Here is a 22,967-nt window from a genome sequence, read left to right as displayed (position 1 = left end):
TTTGTTTCTTCTCAATGTTATGGTCGGCGGAACATGCTAAATAAAAATATAAATAAAGCGTGTTTGCCGCCTGGGGTCCACTGTTCGGCAGATGTACAGTCATGGCCAAAAGTTGAGAATGACACAAATATTAATTTTTACAAAGTCTACTGCTTCATTTTTTCTAATGGCAATTTGCATATACTCCAGAATGTTATAAAGAGTGATCAGCTTAACAGCAATTACTTGCAAAGTCAATATTTGCCTAGAAAATGAACTTTATCCCCCAAAACACATTTCAACATCATTGCAGCCCTGCCTTAAAAGGACCAGCTAACATCGTTTCAGTGATTGCTTCATTAACACAGGTGTGGGTGTTGATGAGGACAGGGCTGGAGATCAATCTGTCATGATTAAGTAAGAATGACACCACTGGACACTTTAAAAGGAGGCTGGTGCTTGGCATCATTGTTTCTCTTCTGTTAACCATGGTTATCTCTAAAGAAACACGTGCAGTCATCATTGCACTGCACAAAAATGGCCTAACAGGGAAGAGTATTGCAGCTAGAAAGATTGCACCTCAGTCAACAATCTATCGCATCATCAAGAACTTCAAGGAGAGAGGTTCCCTTGTTGCCAAAAAGGCTCCAGGGCACCCAAGAAAGACCAGCAAGCGCCAGGACCGTCTCTTAAAAGTGTTTCAGCTGCGGGATCGGGCTATCAGCAGTGCAGAACTTACTCAGGAATGGCAGCAGGCAGGTGTGAGTGCATCTGCATGCACTGTGAGGCGGAGACTCTTGGTCTCAAGGATGGCAGCAAAGAAGCCACTTCTCTCCAGAAAAAACATCATGGACAGACTGATATTCTGCAAGAGGTACAGGGAGTGGACTGCTGAGGACTGGGGTAAAGTCATTTTCTCTGATGAATCCCCTTTTTGATTGTTTGGGACATCTGGAAAACGGCTTATTCGGAGAAGACCAGGTGAGCGCTACCACCAGTCTTGTCTCATGCCAACTGTCAAGCATCCTGAAACCATTCATGCGTGGGGTTGCTTCTCAGTCAAGGGAATGGGCTCTCTCTCAGTCTTGCCTAAAAACACAGCCATGAATAAAAAATGGTACCAGAATGTCCTCCAAGAGCAACTTCTCCCAACCGTCCAAGAGCAGTTTGGCGATCAACGATGCCTTTTTCAACATGATGGAGCACCTTGCCATAAAGCAAAGGTGATAACTAAATGGCTCAGGGAACAAAACAGAGATTTTGGGACCATGGCCTGGAAACTCCCCAGATCTTAATCCCATTGAGAACTTGTGGTCAATCATCAAGAGACGGGTGGACAAACAAAAACCTTCAAATTCAGACAAAATAAAAGCATTGATTTTGCAAGAATGGACTGCTATCTAGAGTTGAGCGAAACGGGTGGAAAAATTTCAAAAGTCGCCGACTTTTGGCAAAGTCGGGTTTCATGAAACGAAACCCGACCCTAGGATGAGGTCGGCCACGAGGTCGGCGACTTACGCGCCAAAGTCGCGTTTCAAAAGTTTGTTTTGCGCTCTTTTTCAGCCAATCAGGATCCACGGACACTGTGGGCAACGTGATGACATAGGCACGGGTCACCACCATCTTTCAGAAGGGCATGCAAGTGATTGGCTTGCTTTGGTGGGCGTCACAGGGGGTATAAAAGGGCGTGCACGCCGACCGCCATCTTACTTCTGCCGATCTTAGCATAGGGAGAGGTTGCTGCTGATTCTGTAGGGAGAGCGTTAGGCAGGGAAGAAGAAAAAAAAACTGCTTCTGCTGCTAGCGATTTTGCCTGTACAACACACCAGTCACTGTGTGTGCAGTGCAAGGGGAGGCTATATAGTGGTGTATCAGTGGTGTTGGTTGTTGGGCTGCCTTTTAAGGCTTCCTGACATTCCTGCATTGCTGTTTACCCACTGCTCCGCAAACTGCTTTTTTAAAAGCAATCCCAATTTTTTTTTGTTGTCCTGCTGAGAAGAAAAAAAAACTGCTTCTGCTGCTAGCGATTTTGCCTGTACAACACACCAGTCACTGTGTGTGCAGTGCAAGGGGAGGCTATATAGTGGTGTATCAGTGGTGTTGGTTGTTGGGCTGCCTTCTAAGGCTTCCTGACATTCCTGCATTGCTGTTTACCCACTGCTCCGCAAACTGCTTTTTTAAAAGCAATCCCAATTTTTTTTTTGTCCTGCTGAGGTACTGAGCGTGCATTTTTTCACACCATACAGCGGTGTACGCTCCTCACACAGTACCGTGTAACGGCTGTTATCACAGCCACAGTGAAGCTATCAGTGTGTCACTCTGTGAGAATAAAACGCGGACATGTTTCGTTCTTACAGACCTGCACTCTAGGGAGATTCCTATTCTGCCCAATTCTACATACACCTTGTAGTTTGTGATACACTAGCCAATTTCTGCCTGTGACATAGCGCTGTGATATTCAGTGGGCCTCACACAATACATAAGTGTCCAGTGTCCACAAGTGTGTGCAGAAATTCAAAATCTCACTTATCCTCTAGTCACTTTGGTCACAGCTGTGCCATCGAGCCTGTCACATAGCGCTCAGATATTCATTGGGCCTCACACAATCCAAAAGTGTCCAGTGTCCACAAGTGTCTGCTGAAATTCAAAATCTCACTTATCCTCTAGTCACTTTGGTCACAGCTGTGCCATCGAGCCTGTCACATAGCGCTCAGATATTCATTGGGCCTCACACAATCCAAAAGTGTCCAGTGTCCACAAGTGTCTGCTGAAATTCAAAATCTCACTTATCCTCTAGTCACTTTGGTCACAGCTGTGCCATCGAGCCTCTCACATAGCGCTCAGATATTCATTGGGCCTCACACAATCCAAAAGTGTCCAGTGTCCACAAGTGTCTGCTGAAATTCAAAATCTCCCTTATCCTCTAGTCACTTTGGTCACAGCTGTGCCATCGAGCCTGTCACATAGTGCTCAGATATTCATTGGGCCTCACACAATCCAAAAGTGTCCAGTGTCCACAAGTGTGTGCAGAAATTCAAAATCTCCCTTATCCTCTAGTCACTTTGGTCACAGCTGTGCCATCGAGCCTGTCACATAGCGCTCAGATATTCATTGGGCCTCACACAATCCAAAAGTGTCCAGTGTCCACAAGTGTCTGCTGAAATTCAAAATCTCACTTATCCTCTAGTCACTTTGGTCACAGCTGTGCCATCGAGCCTGTCACATAGCGCTCAGATATTCATTGGGCCTCACACAATCCAAAAGTGTCCAGTGTCCACAAGTGTCTGCTGAAATTCAAAATCTCCCTTATCCTCTAGTCACTTTGGTCACAGCTGTGCCATCGAGCCTGTCACATAGCGCTCAGATATTCATTGGGCCTCACACAATCCAAAAGTGTCCAGTGTCCACAAGTGTCTGCTGAAATTCAAAATCTCACTTATCCTCTAGTCACTTTGGTCACAGCTGTGCCATCGAGCCTGTCACATAGCGCTCAGATATTCATTGGGCCTCACACAATCCAAAAGTGTCCAGTGTCCACAAGTGTCTGCTGAAATTCAAAATCTCACTTATCCTCTAGTCACTTTGGTCACAGCTGTGCCATCGAGCCTGTCACATAGCGCTCAGATATTCATTGGGCCTCACACAATCCAAAAGTGTCCAGTGTCCACAAGTGTCTGCTGAAATTCAAAATCTCCCTTATCCTCTAGTCACTTTGGTCACAGCTGTGCCATCGAGCCTGTCACATAGTGCTCAGATATTCATTGGGCCTCACACAATCCAAAAGTGTCCAGTGTCCACAAGTGTGTGCAGAAATTCAAAATCTCCCTTATCCTCTAGTCACTTTGGTCACAGCTGTGCCATCGAGCCTGTCACATAGCGCTCAGATATTCATTGGGCCTCACACAATCCAAAAGTGTCCAGTGTCCACAAGTGTCTGCTGAAATTCAAAATCTCACTTATCCTCTAGTCACTTTGGTCACAGCTGTGCCATCGAGCCTGTCACATAGCGCTCAGATATTCATTGGGCCTCACACAATCCAAAAGTGTCCAGTGTCCACAAGTGTCTGCTGAAATTCAAAATCTCCCTTATCCTCTAGTCACTTTGGTCACAGCTGTGCCATCGAGCCTGTCACATAGCGCTCAGATATTCATTGGGCCTCACACAATCCAAAAGTGTCCAGTGTCCACAAGTGTCTGCTGAAATTCAAAATCTCACTTATCCTCTAGTCACTTTGGTCACAGCTGTGCCATCGAGCCTGTCACATAGCGCTCAGATATTCATTGGGCCTCACACAATCCAAAAGTGTCCAGTGTCCACAAGTGTCTGCTGAAATTCAAAATCTCACTTATCCTCTAGTCACTTTGGTCACAGCTGTGCCATCGAGCCTGTCACATAGCGCTCAGATATTCATTGGGCCTCACACAATCCAAAAGTGTCCAGTGTCCACAAGTGTCTGCTGAAATTCAAAATCTCCCTTATCCTCTAGTCAATTTGGTCACAGCTGTGCCATCGAGCCTGTCACATAGCGCTCAGATATTCATTGGGCCTCACACAATCCAAAAGTGTCCAGTGTCCACAAGTGTGGGCAGAAATTCAAAATCTCCCTTATCCTCTAGTCACTTTGGTCACAGCTGTGCCATCGAGCCTGTCACATAGCGCTCAGATATTCATTGGGCCTCACACAATCCAAAAGTGTCCAGTGTCCACAAGTGTGTGCAGAAATTCAAAATCTCCCTTATCCTCTAGTCACTTTGGTCACAGCTGTGCCATCGAGCCTGTCACATAGCGCTCAGATATTCATTGGGCCTCACACAATCCAAAAGTGTCCAGTGTCCACAAGTGTCTGCTGAAATTCAAAATCTCACTTATCCTCTAGTCACTTTGGTCACAGCTGTGCCATCGAGCCTGTCACATAGCGCTCAGATATTCATTGGGCCTCACACAATCCAAAAGTGTCCAGTGTCCACAAGTGTGTGCAGAAATTCAAAATCTCCCTTATCCTCTAGTCACTTTGGTCACAGCTGTGCCATCGAGCCTGTCACATTGCGCTCAGATATTCATTGGGCCTCACACAATCCAAAAGTGTCCAGTGTCCACAAGTGTCTGCTGAAATTCAAAATCTCACTTATCCTCTAGTCACTTTAGTCACAGCTGTGCCATCGAGCCTGTCACATAGCGCTCAGATATTCATTGGGCCTCACACAATCCAAAAGTGTCCAGTGTCCACAAGTGTCTGCTGAAATTCAAAATCTCACTTATCCTCTAGTCACTTTGGTCACAGCTGTGCCATCGAGCCTGTCACATAGCGCTCAGATATTCATTGGGCCTCACACAATCCAAAAGTGTCCAGTGTCCACAAGTGTGTGCAGAAATTCAAAATCTCCCTTATCCTCTAGTCACTTTGGTCACAGCTGTGCCATCGAGCCTGTCACATAGTGCTCAGATATTCATTGGGCCTCACACAATCCAAAAGTGTCCAGTGTCCACAAGTGTGTGCAAAAATTCAAAATCTCCCTTATCCTCTAGTCACTTTGGTCACAGCTGTGCCATCGAGCCTGTCACATAGCGCTCAGATATTCATTGGGCCTCACACAATCCAAAAGTGTCCAGTGTCCACAAGTGTGTGCAGAAATTCAAAATCTCCCTTATCCTCTAGTCACTTTGGTCACAGCTGTGCCATCGAGCCTGTCACATAGCGCTCAGATATTCATTGGGCCTCACACAATCCAAAAGTGTCCAGTGTCCACAAGTGTCTGCTGAAATTCAAAATCTCACTTATCCTCTAGTCACTTTGGTCACAGCTGTGCCATCGAGCCTGTCACATAGCGCTCAGATATTCATTGGGCCTCACACAATCCAAAAGTGTCCAGTGTCCACAAGTGTCTGCTGAAATTCAAAATCTCACTTATCCTCTAGTCACTTTGGTCACAGCTGTGCCATCGAGCCTGTCACATTGCGCTCAGATATTCATTGGGCCTCACACAATGCAAAAGTGTCCAGTGTCCACAAGTGTCTGCTGAAATTCAAAATCTCCCTTATCCTCTAGTCACTTTGGTCACAGCTGTGCCATCGAGCCTGTCACATAGCGCTCAGATATTCATTGGGCCTCACACAATCCAAAAGTGTCCAGTGTCCACAAGTGTGTGCAGAAATTCAAAATCTCCCTTATCCTCTAGTCACTTTGGTCACAGCTGTGCCATCGAGCCTGTCACATAGCGCTCAGATATTCATTGGGCCTCACACAATCCAAAAGTGTCCAGTGTCCACAAGTGTCTGCTGAAATTCAAAATCTCACTTATCCTCTAGTCACTTTGGTCACAGCTGTGCCATCGAGCCTGTCACATAGCGCTCAGATATTCATTGGGCCTCACACAATCCAAAAGTGTCCAGTGTCCACAAGTGTCTGCTGAAATTCAAAATCTCCCTTATCCTCTAGTCACTTTGGTCACAGCTGTGCCATCGAGCCTGTCACATAGCGCTCAGATATTCATTGGGCCTCACACAATCCAAAAGTGTCCAGTGTCCACAAGTGTCTGCTGAAATTCAAAATCTCCCTTATCCTCTAGTCACTTTGGTCACAGCTGTGCCATCGAGCCTGTCACATAGCGCTCAGATATTCATTGGGCCTCACACAATCCAAAAGTGTCCAGTGTCCACAAGTGTCTGCTGAAATTCAAAATCACCCCTGTCCTATAGACACCTTGTACCTTGTTTTACATTACTATATAGTTTGTTGGATTTTGTCTACATTTTTACCAAAAATGAGGAAGGCTGGTGGAAGAGGCCGTGGAATTGGGCGGGGGTTGGCAGCTGGTAATGATGGTGTTGGTGGTGGATCTGATGGTAGTGGCAAGAGCAAAATAGGACCGAATGCAGGAGGTGAGGAGCCTGCGTCATCGTCTGGCTACATAAGGCCTCGAACGCTTAGTTTTCTAGGAGTTGGCAAACCGCTTTTAAAGCCAGAGCATCAGGAAAAAGTTTTGTCTTACATTGCTGACTCAGCCTCCAGCTCTATCGCCTCCTCTTCTTCAGTTGTAAAAAGTAAAAGCACTGAGTCGTCATTGGAGGCTCATGTTCATGAACCACACCTTTCCTTGTGTCCTTCACCCCAACCAAGATTGAAGGATGACGCAGGCCATACTACTGATTACTCCATGGAGCTGTTTTCACATACCATGCCTGGATTATCAAGTGAAATGGTGAATTACCCAGGCCAAGATGAATCTGACATGGAGTGCACTGATATACAGCGGCTGATGGATGATTCTGCTGGTACATTCACTCAGAGCACTACATTGTCCTCACAGTGTACAGAGCCAGATTCTGACCCTGATGAGACTCAGGTGCCCCTTCCCGCACACTATACCACCATACACGGTGACACAGAGGAAGGTGCACATGACATAGAAGAGGAGGTGATGGATGACCCAGTTGTTGACCCAGATTGGCATCCATTGGGGGAAGAGGGTGCTGCTTCCAATAGCTCAGATGAGGAGCATCCACAGCAGACATCGACATCGCAACAGCTGTTATCTGGCAGGCCCGGAGCACTCCAAAGACAGGTTCCAAACATCAAAAGAGTTGCTGGACAGCTTGTCCAGAGGGTCAAAAGATCACAGCGTGCTAGGCCGCAAAATGTCTGCCAAAGTAGGAAGAGTGCAGTGTGGCACTTTTTTGAACAAAATCCTCATGATCAGGCCAAGGTTATGTGTAAGAAGTGCGCAAAGACCTTTAGCCGAGGGAAAAATCTGAAAAATTTGAATACCAGTTGCATGCTTAGACATTTAACCAGCATGCACTTGCAAGCGTGGACACAACACCAAACCTCAAGTGCCACATGTGCAACTGATCACAACGAAGGTAGTCAGCAACGCTACATTGTTTCCCCCACTGTAAGCCCACCGGTTAGCACAGCAGCAAATGTTGAGGTGTCGTTGCAAGGCCACAGCAGTCAGGGAATCCCACTGTTATATCAACGAAAGACTGATTCTAGGCCATCAGCAAGAACACCAACTCCATCACAATCATCAACCCTCTCTCAGTCCGCCCTGTCCACCGCTACTTCCACCATATGCAGCTCTCAAGTCCAGCTCACCCTCCCAGACACTATGAGTAGGTCAAGAAAGTACTCAGTCTCTCATCCGCGTACACTGGGTTTGAACGCCCACATTGCCAAACTAATCTCATTTGAGATGATGCCCTTTCGGTTGGTGGAAAGCACAGCTTTCCGCGAACTCATGGCCTATGCAGTACCACGCTATGACCTACCCAGTCGCCACTTCTTCTCTCGCAAAGCCATCCCAGCCCTCCACCATCATGTGAAAGACCGCATTGTCCATGCACTCAAGCAGTCAGTGAGCGGAAAGGTGCACCTCACAACTGATGCATGGTCCAGTCGGCATGGCCAGGGCCATTACGTGTCCATCACTGCGCACTGGGTTAATGTGGTGGATGCAGGGTCCACAGGGAACAGCGGTGGTGGGACAGTGCTGACTAGCCCACGGTATAGGAAACAGTTGGCTGTAGGCGTTCGACCCTCCTCCTCCTCCTCCTCCAGAAGCGAAAGCTCGTCCACAGAGCGCAGTCGTACGAACACTCCATCTGCAGCTGCCACTGTTGCACACGATGTGTCCCCCTATCGAGCAGCTAGTGGAAAGCGTCAGCAGGCTGTGTTGCAGATGATGTGTTTGGGCAACAGACACACCGCCGAGGTGCTGGCCGAGTACTTGAAGCGACAAACTGAGTCATGGCTGGGCAGTGTACATCTTGAGGCAGGCAAGGTAGTTAGTGATAATGGCCGTAATTTTGTGGCAGCCATAGCCCTTTCAAAACTCAGCCATATACCTTGCTTGGCTCACACCTTGAACCTGGTGGTGCAGTGCTTCCTCAAAAATTATCCAGAGTTAACAGCCCTGCTCCAGAAGGTGCGAAGACTGTGCGCTCACATCCGCCGGTCGCCTGTACACTCCGTTCGTATGCAGAAGCTGCAGCGATTGCTCCACCTTCCCAACCACCGCCTCATTATCGACATTGAAACAAGGTGGAACTCCACCCTGCACATGGTGGAGCGGCTGTGCGAGCAGAGGCAGGCCATAATGCATTTGTGGGAGGATACACGGTCAGGCACTTTGAGAGCAGACATGGAGTTGACAGGTGTGCAGTGGTCGAAGCTGAAAGACCTCTGTAAAGTCCTTCAGTGTTTTGAGGAATGCACACGGCTGGTAAGCGCAGACCACGCCATCCTAAGCATGAGCATCCCACTTATGCGTCTGCTCATGCAAACTTTGACGCACCTTAAGGAGCAGGCTTCTGCAGCCAATGTTGATGAGGAGGAAGAGGAGGAGAGAATGCTTGATGACATTCAGCCATTGTCTGCTCAGGGACCTCTCCTGGACGAGGTGGAGGAAGAAGAGGAGGAGGAGGAGGATGATGGGGATGATTACTTAGGGGAGGAGGATGCATCTCGTGGGGCAAGTGAAAATGTTGGCGTGGCAAGGTCTGGTACAGGGTTTGTGCGTGACTGGAGGGATGTGGATTTGCCAGAAAGTGCTCCTCCAACCAGCACTCGCAGTGCATCATTGACACCGGGAACATTGGCCCACATGTCAGATTATGCCTTGCAGATCCTAAAAAGGGACCCACACATTGCCAAAATGATGAACGATGACGACTACTGGTTGGCCAGCATCCTGGATACACGCTATAAAGGCAAATTACAAAACATCATGCCACAGGAGAACCTTGACCTAATATTGGCTAATAAACAAGCAACTCTGGTAAATCGGTTGCTTGAGGCATTCCCAGCACACAGCAGCGGTGATGGTTCTCACACGAGCCGTACGGGCCGGGGGCAGCTTGGCAGAGGTGTTCGTGGTGCACACAGCAGAAGTGGCATTGGAGACAAGGGTTTCATGACAATGTTGTGGACTGATTTTTCAAATACCGCTCACACAACTGGTAATACTGCATCGATGGAAAGTGACAGGAGACAGCAGTTGTCAACTATGGTTGCAAACTACTTTTCCTCCCATATCGATGTTCTCCCACACAGGTCATTCCCCTTTGACTATTGGGCCGCTAAACTGGACACCTGGCCTGAATTGGCCCAATATGCCTTACAGGAGCTTGCTTGCCCAGCTGCAAGTGTGCTATCGGAAAGAGTCTTCAGTGCAGCTGGATCAATCCTGACAGAAAAAAGGACCCGTCTGTCAACCCAAAATGTGGATGATCTAACCTTCATTAAAATGAACCATGCATGGGTTTCCAAGGATTTTGTCCCACCTTCCCCTGATGACACATAGGGTGACAGAAAAATGGCTTGCTTTGGTCCACCTCTTCCTGGTACTTCACCTATTTCGCCTTTTGCATCAGCTGAATGTCCAACATCAACATATGCCACTTTCTAAAACTCCCTAACTGTGCTGCCTCCCCCCCATGGCCGGGGTAACCACCTAGCGCACGACACCGTGCGAGTGCCGTTGCCCTGGACAGGTGGGTAGGCTGACTCTTGGGTGCGGGCACTGGCACAGCGTCCCTCATAGTGCAATCAAGTGTCTCTGATGGTGGTGGTGCACACCCGCCGTCAGACACACCGCTGTACTATGAGGGGCCCAGTGCCAGTACCGACGCCCACGAGTGGGCCCCCCTTGCTTGGGCAGGGCCCCAGCATTTGCAATCTTTACCTCTCCCTGCTCCTCCGCTGTGTAATCTGGGCCGTCAAATCCATACTGTGCCTGACACCGTCTGAGCCTGCCTCCTGATGTATAGACATATATTTTGAATGTGTACGCTATCCATACATGTTATCCGGGGATACGGTACCCTTTCTAACCTTTGTACAATCACGTGCAATCCATACTGGGCCTAACACCGTCTGAGCCTGCCTCCTGATGTATAGACATATATTTTGAATGTGTACGCTATCCATACATGTTATCCGGGGATACGGTACCCTTTCTAACCTTTGTGCAATCACGTGCAATCCATACTGGGCCTAACACCGTCTGAGCCTGCCTCCTGATGTATAGACATATATTTTTAATGTGTACGCTATCCATACATGTTATCCGGGGATACGGTACCCTTTCTAACCTTTGTGCAATCACGTGCAATCCATACTGGGCCTAACACCGTCTGAGCCTGCCTCCTGATGTATAGACATATATTTTGAATGTGTACGCTATCCATACATGTTATCCGGGGATACGGTACCCTTTCTAACCTTTGTGCAATCACGTGCAATCCATACTGGGCCTAACACCGTCTGAGCCTGCCTCCTGTTGTACAGACATATATTTTTAATGTGTACGCTATCCATACATGTTATCCGGGGATACGGTACCCTTTCTAACCTTTGTGCAATCACGTGCAATCTATACTGGGCCTAACACCGTCTGAGCCTGCCTCCTGATGTACAGACATATATTTTGAATGTGTATGCTATCCATACATGTTATCCGGGGATACGGTACCCTTTCTAACCTTTGTGCAATCACATGCAATCCATACTGGGCCTAACACCATCTGAGCCTGCCTCCTGATGTATAGACATATATTTTGAATGTGTACGCTATCCATACATGTTATCCGGGGATACGGTACCCTTTCTAACCTTTGTGCAATCACGTGCAATCCATACTGGGCCTAACACCGTCTGAGCCTGCCTCCTGATGTATAGACATATATTTTGAATGTGTACGCTATCCATACATGTTATCCGGGGATACGGTACCCTTTCTAACCTTTGTGCAATCACGTGCAATCCATACTGGGCCTAACACCATCTGAGCCTGCCTCCTGATGTATAGACATATATTTTGAATGTGTACGCTATCCATACATGTTATCCGGGGATACGGTACCCTTTCTAACCTTTGTGCAATCACGTGCAATCCATACTGGGCCTAACACCATCTGAGCCTGCCTCCTGATGTATAGACATATATTTTGAATGTGTACGCTATCCATACATGTTATCTGGGGATACGGTACCCTTTCTAACCTTTGTGCAATCACGTGCAATCCATACTGGGCGTGAGAACGGCTGGCGAGCTGTTAAGCAAGCTACAGCACCTGTGGTTTGCACACGTAAGTTTTTCATTTTTTCAGGAATGACGGTTAGGCCTAATTCCGGAACTGCGGTTGACCTGCACTTACTGGGAAATCATTGTTCGCGGGTAATAATTGTAATCAGTGATCCCCATCACTAACGTTGTTCAGCGGGTTATCTGCACCTGTAAGCAACAAACGCTGGCCTTTTCAGTGTAGCGCACATGCAGCCACGGACATGTAAGGGCATGACACACCAGTTATTGGCCAATCTCATGTGCCAGAGCCTCACGTGTCCCTCTAGTAAGCCGGACTCGGACCGCGGGGCATGACGGAGTCTCGTTCGTTAACGGAATTAAGCTTGCAATGTGTGCATCTGTTCTGTAGCTGGCATGGTTGAGGTTTCCCAGGTGGAGTCGAATTTAACCGTAGGCTCCACTCCTGGTGGTGCCCTTCTGGACATTCCTTTAAGGTTCAGCTTTGCAACCATACTGCCCACGTAAAACAAACACTTTGCCTTCATGAACGCTGTTTGGAGGGTCATGACTCGTGGGAATAACGCCGCCCAATCAGTTAACCTGCTAGAGAGATCGTTCGTTGCTCCCAAGCATGACATCACACTCCCTAGGAAGAAGGTAATGCCACTGTGGCGACCGTACTCCTGGGGGCGACACAAGTGCACTGATGCCCAGCCACTGCTCGATGAATCTGCTGGTATATTGACCCAGACCACTATACTATACCGCTATTTCTCTGCCGTATCGGAGCATGATGAGTTGTGGTATGTGTTAAAGGGGCGCTCTTTCGCCCAGGGCACATGAAAACCTGGAGCCAGCCCTACCCCCCCACAACTTTAGCCAAATAACCCCCATTTTTCAGTGCGTAACTTGTATTATGAAGTTAATTAAGGTTGACAAGCTTAAGTAAGAAGAATCGATGCTTTTGGCATTCAAATGGGCACTGTAGGTGTGTTTCCTGTCCTCCTCTCACTGCCGACTTTTATTCCCCATTGACTTACATTGGGTTTCGTGACGACCCCGACTTTTCCCTATAATCGGACGATCTTGCTCGACCCGACTTTTGGAAAAGTCGGGTTTCACGAAACGAAACGCGACCCTAAAAAACCAAAAGTCGCTCAACTCTACTGCTATCAGTCAGGATTTGATCCAGAAGTTGATTGAGAGCATGCCAGGGAGAATTGCTGAGGTCCTGAAGAAGAAGGGTCAACACTGCAAATATTGACTTGCTGCATTAACTCATTCTGTCAATATAACCTTTTGCTACTCATAATATGATTGCCGTTATATTTCTGTATGTGATAAAAACATCTGACAAACACACATAAAAACCAGAGGCCAGCAGATCATGTGAAAATATAATATTTGTGTCATTCTCAAAACTTTTGGCCATGACTGTAGAAACCGCTGCTAAAGAGGCAGAGCACAAGGACGGTAATGTGCACAGGGTTAAACTGCACCTGGTGCACAAAAGCAAGCTCTGTTGTACTCACAGAGCTGCAAGCATAAACATATGTAAAGTAACACTTAAGCAGTCTGTTTCACACACAGAGCTGCAAGCAAAACACATATACAAAAACGCTGAGTCTGTTTTAACTTCACAGAAGCTCAGCGTGACAGACGTGGTATAGGGTCACAGGAGTCGCCAAGAGTGACAGGCCTGACTCCGTCTAGACCTACCGATAAATGTCTGACGCAGTGGCGTTGCAACCGCGAACGCACACTGGGCTGCAACTGCAGTGCGGCAGGAACAGAGCCGCTGGAAAAGCGCTGCAAAGATGCTGGCGCAATGCAGGGCACAGGCTGCTGCAACAGGTGAGGCTTGAGCACGCTGGCGCTAGCGCTGCTAGAGACTGAATCCCACACACTCTCACAGACGTATTATCAGAGGGAAGGGGTTTCTTAATGAGTCAGTCACCAGTCCAAGCATCCATCACCATACACACAGCACCAGTATGAAAATACTAGCGCATGGCGGAACAGCCAAGCGCACTTTTTATAGCGTACGGGACCTTCCGGAAATCTCCAGAGCCCAGAGCATAACCAATGAAATTAGGAGCAGGACCTGAGCACCTGTCTCCTGAACTCCAATGAGAGCTTGTCCCGTGAGCATGCTCAGAAGCTGGGAAAAAGGACTTAGCCTCTGGAGATAAATGTGAGAATCTGGGTTGCTGTATAGGCATAGAAGGACCCAGATTCCTAACACTCAATCTAGTGAGACCTTCATGTCGATATCTCCCAGTCACGACTACATTTATCTCCTGAATAAAAAATCACCCACACTTGGCCTCTCAATATAAATATCTACCCCACCAATAATATACTATTAGCCACACACTATTCAAAATATAAACTGATTAGCCAGCACTGTGCCCCCATTAACTATAATCTCCTCTGCCCGATAGAGATTAATCAGTCTCTGTGACTCTCCCCAAATTTCTATGTGCACAAGTTCTGCTTTTACTGCATTTTTCCCTACACAGATTTGTTGTGGAAAATATGCTACGTTTTAGAGTAGAAGCAAAGTGAATGAGATTTCTGAAGTTTCATGCACATGTTACTTAATTGTTATATTTTTATTGATGAGCTATCCAATTGTGGCGCCCCTGAGGGTTCAGTTGCCATAGAGGTACTGCACCTCCTCCTGAGGTGTGGTGCCCCACCATCCAGGTAGGTTGGAGGCTCCTAACCACGCTCCAACACTCGCATCCCACACAACATGGTAGTTCAGCAAAGCCACATTGCGGCTCCCTACTTGGAGTGTAGCAGAGCACCTTTGGTGGTTCCCTGCTTGGAACACGAAACGTGCTGGGAGGTGGGTGGAGTTTAGAATACATAAAAGAGTGGGAGGGTTTAGAATTTCAGTCAGTCAGTTAGTTACTTCGGAGTCACTCAGAGAGGAGTGAGGAAAGAAGATCCCTGGGAGAGGGATGGAGGAAGGAATGCTGCAGCTGCCTCAGTGTTCTGAGCCAGCTGGCACGGGAAAGGAAAGGAGAATGACATTGACCTGAAGCCTGAGCTTCCATAAGAAGGAAAGAATAGTACGGAATGTAGTAGTAAAAGGGATCAGAGGACGTGGGTTAGAGGAAGAACCCTGCCTAGAAGTTCTAAGCGCATGGCCGGGGCCCGGTCCCCGAGGTTGTATGGACACTAATGGTTCTGCAGCAAACACCGGTGGAGTAGTGGGCTGTAAATGCACTACTCCCATCTTAGACTTGGGGGCACAACAGCAACATTGATAGTGAGCCGGGACTCAGGAGTAAGGAGTCCCCAAAGCAGGCTACAGCTGTCTGCAGTACAAGTAGAGTTCTTGGGAACATCTGTCAGGAGGAACTCCAGTGTAACTCAGTACTAGGAGATCTTCACACTTAAAGGCGCTATAGGGGAGACGTTCAGAAAGGCACATGTTGGCGGAATGTTGGAAGGGAGCGTCCTATCTTGCCTGGAGGTCGACTGAGTCCCTGACCCGGAGGACACAGCACGGAGGCAGGCACCTGTGTGTACTACAGATTGTGAGTAAAGCTTTGGGACTACAAGCCCTGGTGTCCTCCATTCATTCCTGCGCCAACACACCTGGTACCGCTACATCTGCGTACCAGCTTCTACACTGCCTGCGCCTCTCAGCTACCCCTACATCTACACTGCCCTGGGACTACAGCTCCACCTGTGGGGAGCTTCACCATCTTGGCTGCAACACACCACCAGTCCCAGAGGATCTGCATGCAGCGTCGGCTTAACATCTCCCTTGCTGAACACCTCAGGTGGCGTCACAAACTATTCATCAATTCTATTTCATTGTTCTTTCACACCCTTTTGCCATGGAGCCCCAGGGCCACGGACCGGTCACAGCTTCTGTGACAACTCCCATTGAGATCAACGGGCCCGGTGCCGAGTACCCCGATAGCCCTGGTCGGGCGCTCCACAATTTATGCAATACCAGGCACCCCCGCCTATCAGATTTATCAAGGATGGCGTAGCGCCATCAAAACTATACTGCCACGCCAGGTACTACAGATCCATACCCTTACTCATTTTATCTGTAATACCCGGTCAGAGCCATTGTAGAAATGATCGACGAGATGCTTGGTTCTACAGATCCACTCACTATTCATGTAAATAGGGGGTAGATCTGTACAACTTGTCCGCAGCCACATTGGTAATGATGGAGCTGCTGTGTTCCAGCAGTATCCAAGAAGGTCATCAATAAAAAAAGTAGTGGCCATGCTCTTTAAATATATACTAGGAGTTGTAGGTTCATGTGATTCCAATGTATATAGTGTGGCTGATCTAACATGCTGGTAATGTATTTATGTAGAGATGAAGATTCTAGTAAAGCATTCATGTTCTGATGGTTCTGTTAAGGCATTCATATATTGATGGTTGTTCTGGTGATATTTTCATGTACTGATTGAGGTTCTGGTGCTGTCTTCATATAGTAATTGTGGTTTTGTTTATGTGATGATGTACTGATGATGGTTCTGATGATGATTTCCTGTAATGATGGTAATTCTGGTGCTGCATTACTGCACTGAAGGGGATTCCGGTGATGTATTCATTTACTGTTTGTGGTTCTGGTGATGCATTCATGTACTGATTGTGGTTCTGATGCTGTATTCAAAAACTGATGTTTGTTCTGGTGATGTTTTCATGTACTGATGCTGGTTCTGATGCAGTATTTATGTACTGCTGATGGTTCTGGTGATGTATTCTTGTAATGATGGTGGTTTTTGGTGCTGTATTTCTTCATAAGAGACAATGATTTGGCATTATTTAGCATAAACTAGGGGTGGGCAATTAATTTTACTGAGAGGTCACAAGTGAGACTGTGATTTGTGTTACGGAGGGACAAATCACTAGTTTGACATTAATTCTGTTCAATATCATTATTAACATATTATTGTTTATATTAATCACTTATTATTGAGCAAATCAAAACCATATAATTTACTAGTTTTTATAGTTTATAAAAATAAGTAAATTATACTGTTGTTATTATTTAGCCTTTGTACAATAATCAAGAGCTCCTCCCAAAACATAATATGAGGCCTCCATCATTTTCATTACATTATGGTTGTCCCCCAACTCCCCACACAGTACGCTGGACCTCACAGCTCAACATACACAATATGATGCCTCCACACACAACATGATGCCTTTCAGCCCCCCAACACAGTATTATGGCTCCACAGCTCCACATAATTCCGCACAAACCCCAAAAAGTATGATCCCATACATAGTATGATGGCCTCTATAGTTCCCCACAAAGTATGATCCCCTCACATCCACAACCACATGATTATTTCCCACAGCCCCCAATAAAGTATGATAGCTCTCACAGCTCCCCACCCAGTATAATGGCCCTTAGCACCCCCTTAAAAGTGTGATCCCACACTCAGAATGGTGGCCTGCAGTTTTTTTTTAATATACAGCATAATGTCCCACGGCAGTATCATCTCTCATAGTCCCACGACAAAGTATAATGAGCACCACAGCTCCCAAATAGTGCAATGCCCCCTACAACCTCCTATACACAGTATGATGGTCCCTACAGCCCACTGTATATAGTATGGTTGTAAACACAGTCACCAACAGCACTCCAAAACAGTATGATCACCCTCACACAGATTTAAGTCTCCCATAGCCCTTTAACACAGTATGATCCCCCACAGCCTCCCAACACAGAATGATGACCCTCACAGACTGATCTCTTACAGATCTCCAACACAGCATGAGCATACCCATAGTCCTCCAACACAGTATAACACCACAAACCCCCTCACAGTATCATGGTCCCAACAGTCCCCAAAACAGTATGCTGATCCACATCCCTAAAATACAGAATGATGACCTCCCCCAACATTATGATCCTCCTAAGTCACCTGAACACATTGTGATGACCTCACATGTGAATGACAATAAAAACAAAATACTACTCACCTTGCCCCCATTGCCCTGGTGCATTGCTCCAGTCTTTGCTCTGGACAGAGTAAAGTTCCAAAGCAGGCAAAATCTAATGACCTCATCACTCCTATTGCTAGTGAGGGGAGGGACACCATTTCCATTTTTTTCTCAGAAAGGAAAAAGTGATAGAAATGCCCCTCATTATACCACAGGACCATATAATATTCTGCAAGCAGTGATAATGTGCATACCTTCAACATCCTGGTTATGCTGAAATATCTTCTGTTTGTCTGGAGTTATTCCACTTCGCCTGTGTGTTAGTGAGGTATGGTGATCATTATCAGCTTCTTTCTGTGACCAGTGATGAAGATCTAGCTTTGGCAGACGCATTTCAGGTTTTTCTCTTATAGGTTCTTTCTGTATGATACATAGTACAATGATCATTAGTACCATTCTTGTAGCACAGCATCTCGTACTATTAGAGTACACAATACTATTCCATTCTGTCCATAAAATCTACCACTATTTTGATTTGGTATAGAATAATTGTATAACATATAATATCTGCAAGACAATATTCCAAGTATTGTATCTTTGGTTTGATCTGAGGGTACATTAGCCCTTTAGGTGGCCAGACCAATTGAACAACGATATCTGATATATTTCATTAAAAAGTACTTCCACCTAAAACATGAAATTTGCTAGATTTTGGTAAATCAGAAGTATATATACATTTAAATTTTGATAATACATTATTTTTAATTACAGGTTTATTAAAGGGGTTATCCATTAAATGCATTTATCAATGGTTAACATTGTCGATAAAACAATTTAACTTTCATAGAAAGTTCCTGACTTATTTGTAAGACTCACCTTGCTGTGCGCATCAGTTGTACTCCCTAAAGCATGCGTGACGTCCTTCATATCTGTATTTGTACAAATAACAGATTACTTTATTAGCTTTTTATCCAAATCAACATTAGACACACATATAATGACCTACACTGACAAGTAGCGTTGAGCGACTTTGGTCGGATCGGGTTTCATGAAACAAAATTTGTTTCAGATGAAACTGGTCCGATTAGGGCAAAAAAAGTCGGAGTTTCGTCCGAAAACCGACCCCAGTGCAAGTCAATGGGGAATAAAAGTCTGCATTGAGTGGATGAATGGCATCCGCTCAATGCCGACTTTTATTCCCCATTGATTTGCATTGGGGTCGGGTTTCGGACGAAACTCCGACTTTTTTTGCCCTAATCGGACCAGTTTCATCTGAAACAAATTTTGTTTCATGAAACCCGATCCGACCAAAGTCGCTCAACTCTACCGACAAGCAAAAGGGTAGCAATGTTTTGAACTATTGAATTTTAGGCTCCATATCTCACCATCCACTACTGCTTCAAACGTGAGACTACCATCATTTTACAGACAATCATCTTGGCGTTTTCATACATGTGGGTCTGAATAAATGTTTCCACATTGAAGAACATGGAGTGCTGCCTTCATTTTTATTTATTTTTTTGTCTATTTTTACCTGCGTTTTCTGCCAAGAGATGCAGATTCTGTGCAGAAAATTCTGCAGGCAAATCTGCAACGTGTGAACATAGGTACTCAAATTTCTGCTTGGTGACTCTGCAGACCCTTCAGGGTTACCTTTGGTCTCTGTGCTGCTGCTCTGATTAATACCCTCCTTGCCAGGCTGAAAGCTGTTACCTTACTTCACGGCCACCCTTCATACATGAAATGCAGCTTTTTTGTTCATAATAGCCACTATGTTTTCAGACATAAAAAAACGTTCACGTTAATAATTTCATCAAATTTCCCTGTTTTCCCAAAATGTTTTATGGCTTCACATACATCTTGGTGGCATTGGTGGCCTAACATCTTGTATTGTTCATGCTTGCAAGATGGAAGCAAAGCTGAACTTCAGGATCCTCAAAAATGCAGCAAAAAATGCACCAAAAAGCTGCAACTATAGCAGCAAAACCTGTGTCTTAGTTGCAACATTTTTTTATTGCCAAGAGATAAGGTTTTGGCTGCAGAAACAAATGCAGCAAAAATGCAATGTCTGAACAAAGACAAATAGCAAGTCCCAATGGAGCTGCTGTTGAATTTTCTTTAAATCTTCAAAACCAGGTGGACAATTTTTGTTTAAAGCCACGTTCACATGTTCAGTATTTGGTCAGTATTTTACATCAGTATTTGAAAGCCAAAATCAGGAGTGGGACAATCAGAGCAAAAGTATAATAGAAACACGTCACCATTTCTGTACTTATCATCCACTCCTGGTTTTGGCTTACACACACTGATGTAAAATACTAACCAAATACTGAACATGTGAACGTGGCCAAACTCACAAATCATTTGGCGGATTGTAATTACAGCTGGATTTTGAAGCTGAAGGAGCTGTTTTGCAAAACCGGCACCCGCTTGACAATCAATATAAATTTTTCATAGACCTCTTGGTGATACTGTTCAAGGCCACCCCGTTAGGCCTTACTGTTATCAATATATCAATCTCATTCATTAAAAATGAGCAATGAATTTACAATGAATTTCTAATTATACAGTAGAAAGCTACGACGACTCTTATTGCAGATGAGCACACTACTCAGTCATATACCAACCCCTACATGGAAATCTACCCTGATGATAAATATTTGCTGACTGCAAATTAAGTTCACAACAGCTGCTAACAGAGGTTATGGTCTTACCTGAATGAACTTGCAAAACAAGAGTCTGTCCTGCCATCTCTTTGACTGAAGCAGCTTGGTCTAAAGCTTGTGTCTCACCCATCTGTTTAAAGAAAACAATTTCACAAGCAGTCATTTACAATGAAGAGTTCTCATTAGATTAATAGAAAGAAAAAATATATATGACTACATAAAAGCCAATCGACAGTCATTTAATAGCCTGTTTAGACAGGCCAACTGCACTTATAATTTGGACAGAATGATCAGCTTGTATAAGCTGTCATTGTTTTCAGCAGCACAGGTCCTGTTTATACAGCATAATGTGCTTCCAGGATCAATGATTTTTAAGCAAGCTTTAAGAGTAACTATCACCTGTTTTGAACGTGTTCATGTAGGATCGTGGGCCGGGCTGGGGGTTGGTCCCTCTATATACCGCGCACAGACGTCACAGACAAAAGATGGAGGCAGGTTTCGGGTACAACAGGTCCAAGTTTATTTCTTACCGTCCGACTGATGGCCTCAGCAGTACACGTAATACCTTTTCGGGCCTCCGTTTCCAGGCCTCGCTACCCACACCGTACTTTTCCACCAGGGACGTAAACACACGTACCGTCCCTTTTTCACTGAGCGACGATCCTGTCAGCACAGTCACTGTGCCTTAGGCCCGTACACCATCAGCACTTTTACTGGTCAGTTTTCGTCTTCAATACGGTATGCTTTTCCCTGGGGCCTCGTCTGTACTGCGGTAATTCATGTCAGGACCACCCCCCTGACTTTCTCTCTCCTCAGTCACCTGGTTTGGCTCTCCTCACAGCACACACTGTCACAGACTCCTTGTCTCTTGAGCACCTCCTGGGGACTGGAACTTTCTGGAACCCTCCTGTCAAATTTATAACTTTCCCGATTCCCTGTAACTCCGCCCCCATGACCAACGGTTTCTAAAGCCCTAAGCTGCTAAGTTCTGAACTTACACTCCTCCCTGCCATCTAGTGGTCAACCCAAGGTACTGCACGTCACCTACACTTTCCTAGCTGTATCCCCACTGTCATAACTGCTATCTGTCTAAAATGTGCAAACCATCCTACCTACTTGCTGACAAGTCCGTCCGTCAGGTCACCTTCCCTACATTCACACAAAAAGGGTAACAGAAGGAAATAACTTAGAAAGGACGTAAGACGCTATACCTGCGCCCAACTCATCCTTGTACGGACTAGGAACGTCACTAAGCACAACACTAAAAGCACATCCTTGACCTGGCTCCCTAAAAGTCCATTGAGGTTTTTCTTGTACCTTCTGAGGAACCAGAGGGGAAGCCACAACACAAATCCTTCAAAGGGAAAGGAAAACATGCAGGGAGACATGAGAACCTAGGGTAGGATACTAAACATGTTCATACAGCACAGACAGGGATAAATACAGAGAACCAAATAATAGACAGTTTAATTGAAAATCCTCCCAGAATCCCAAACATAAAAGAAAGGGAATGGTGAAGTGGAGGAGTTCTCACAGTCTGACCACAGGAAAAGCAACTGGGGTTAAAGATAATCCCTAGTTGAGGAGCTAGAACTACTAACACCATCTACACAGAGTATAGCCAGCAAAGAAAGTCAGTGAGAGGTAATTATATAAAGTCCATCCCAAAATGTGATAGGACAGAACCAAAAGAGAAAACAGGAAACAAAGCAAGAAAATGAAAGCAAGGACAGAACCATCAGCATTTGGACAGAGACGAACCAGGATATGGTTCAATAGAGAAGTACAAAGGATGACAAAGCGCAATTAAGTAACATTGGACCTAGGTTTGTCTGTTTTATCCCAGCCATCACTTGGACTAAAAATACGATAGTGTGAACTTCCTTTATAAGGCGGTTACCAAATGCTAGCATCGTTAGAGCTGGTACTGTTCAGTAGCTGCTTAGTAAAGGCTGAGGAAGATCTCAAGATAAAATGCAAGATCTTGTGCTTTTACAACAAGGAGGACTATGAAGGGTTGTGTGATCTTGCTCTGTATGCTGGGATCCCACAGCCCGGAAGTTTGGACAAGTTTATTGCTAGAAAGTTGGATCGTTTAGGGGAACATTGAGGACACTTCTGACCACTCTTGCTAATGTATAATATTTAGAAAAATCATCAGTCTGAGGGTGTCCATAAAATGGCCAGTTCCAGACTGGTGACAGGTACTCTTAAAAGATTTTTTTTGTTTCTCGGGTGATTAGCAGCCTGTTTACACTATGAGCTTGTCGGGAAATGTTTGTTCCCAATAATCGTGCAGAGTAAATGCACCCTTAGATATTGATATCGATGGCATCTCAGAACAGGTCATCAAAATTA

At 45.8% G+C, this 22,967-nt stretch overlaps 1 protein-coding gene across 2 annotated transcripts in view; it reads right to left on the bottom strand.

Annotated features, from left to right (window-relative positions):
• The window catches only part of RGS14 (regulator of G protein signaling 14), a 292,753-nt gene that overhangs the window by 15,043 nt on the left and 254,743 nt on the right, over positions 1–22,967 (bottom strand). For both annotated transcript variants that reach the window (XM_073566583.1, XM_073566629.1), the window contains 3 exons: positions 20,658–20,739; positions 18,820–18,872; positions 18,198–18,363 (listed from right to left, as the gene is read on the bottom strand). In XM_073566583.1, the coding sequence (XP_073422684.1) occupies positions 18,198–18,363; positions 18,820–18,872; positions 20,658–20,739 (301 nt within the window). The remainder of the gene's footprint in view (positions 1–18,197; positions 18,364–18,819; positions 18,873–20,657; positions 20,740–22,967) is intronic.

This window comes from Dendrobates tinctorius, unplaced genomic scaffold (assembly GCF_039654945.1).
Source record: "Dendrobates tinctorius isolate UK_male_01 unplaced genomic scaffold, ASM3965494v1 ptg000001l, whole genome shotgun sequence".
NCBI lineage: Eukaryota > Metazoa > Chordata > Amphibia > Anura > Dendrobatidae > Dendrobates > Dendrobates tinctorius.
Note: the sequence above shows the minus strand (reverse complement) of the source record. Positions and strands in the feature narration are given on the sequence as shown.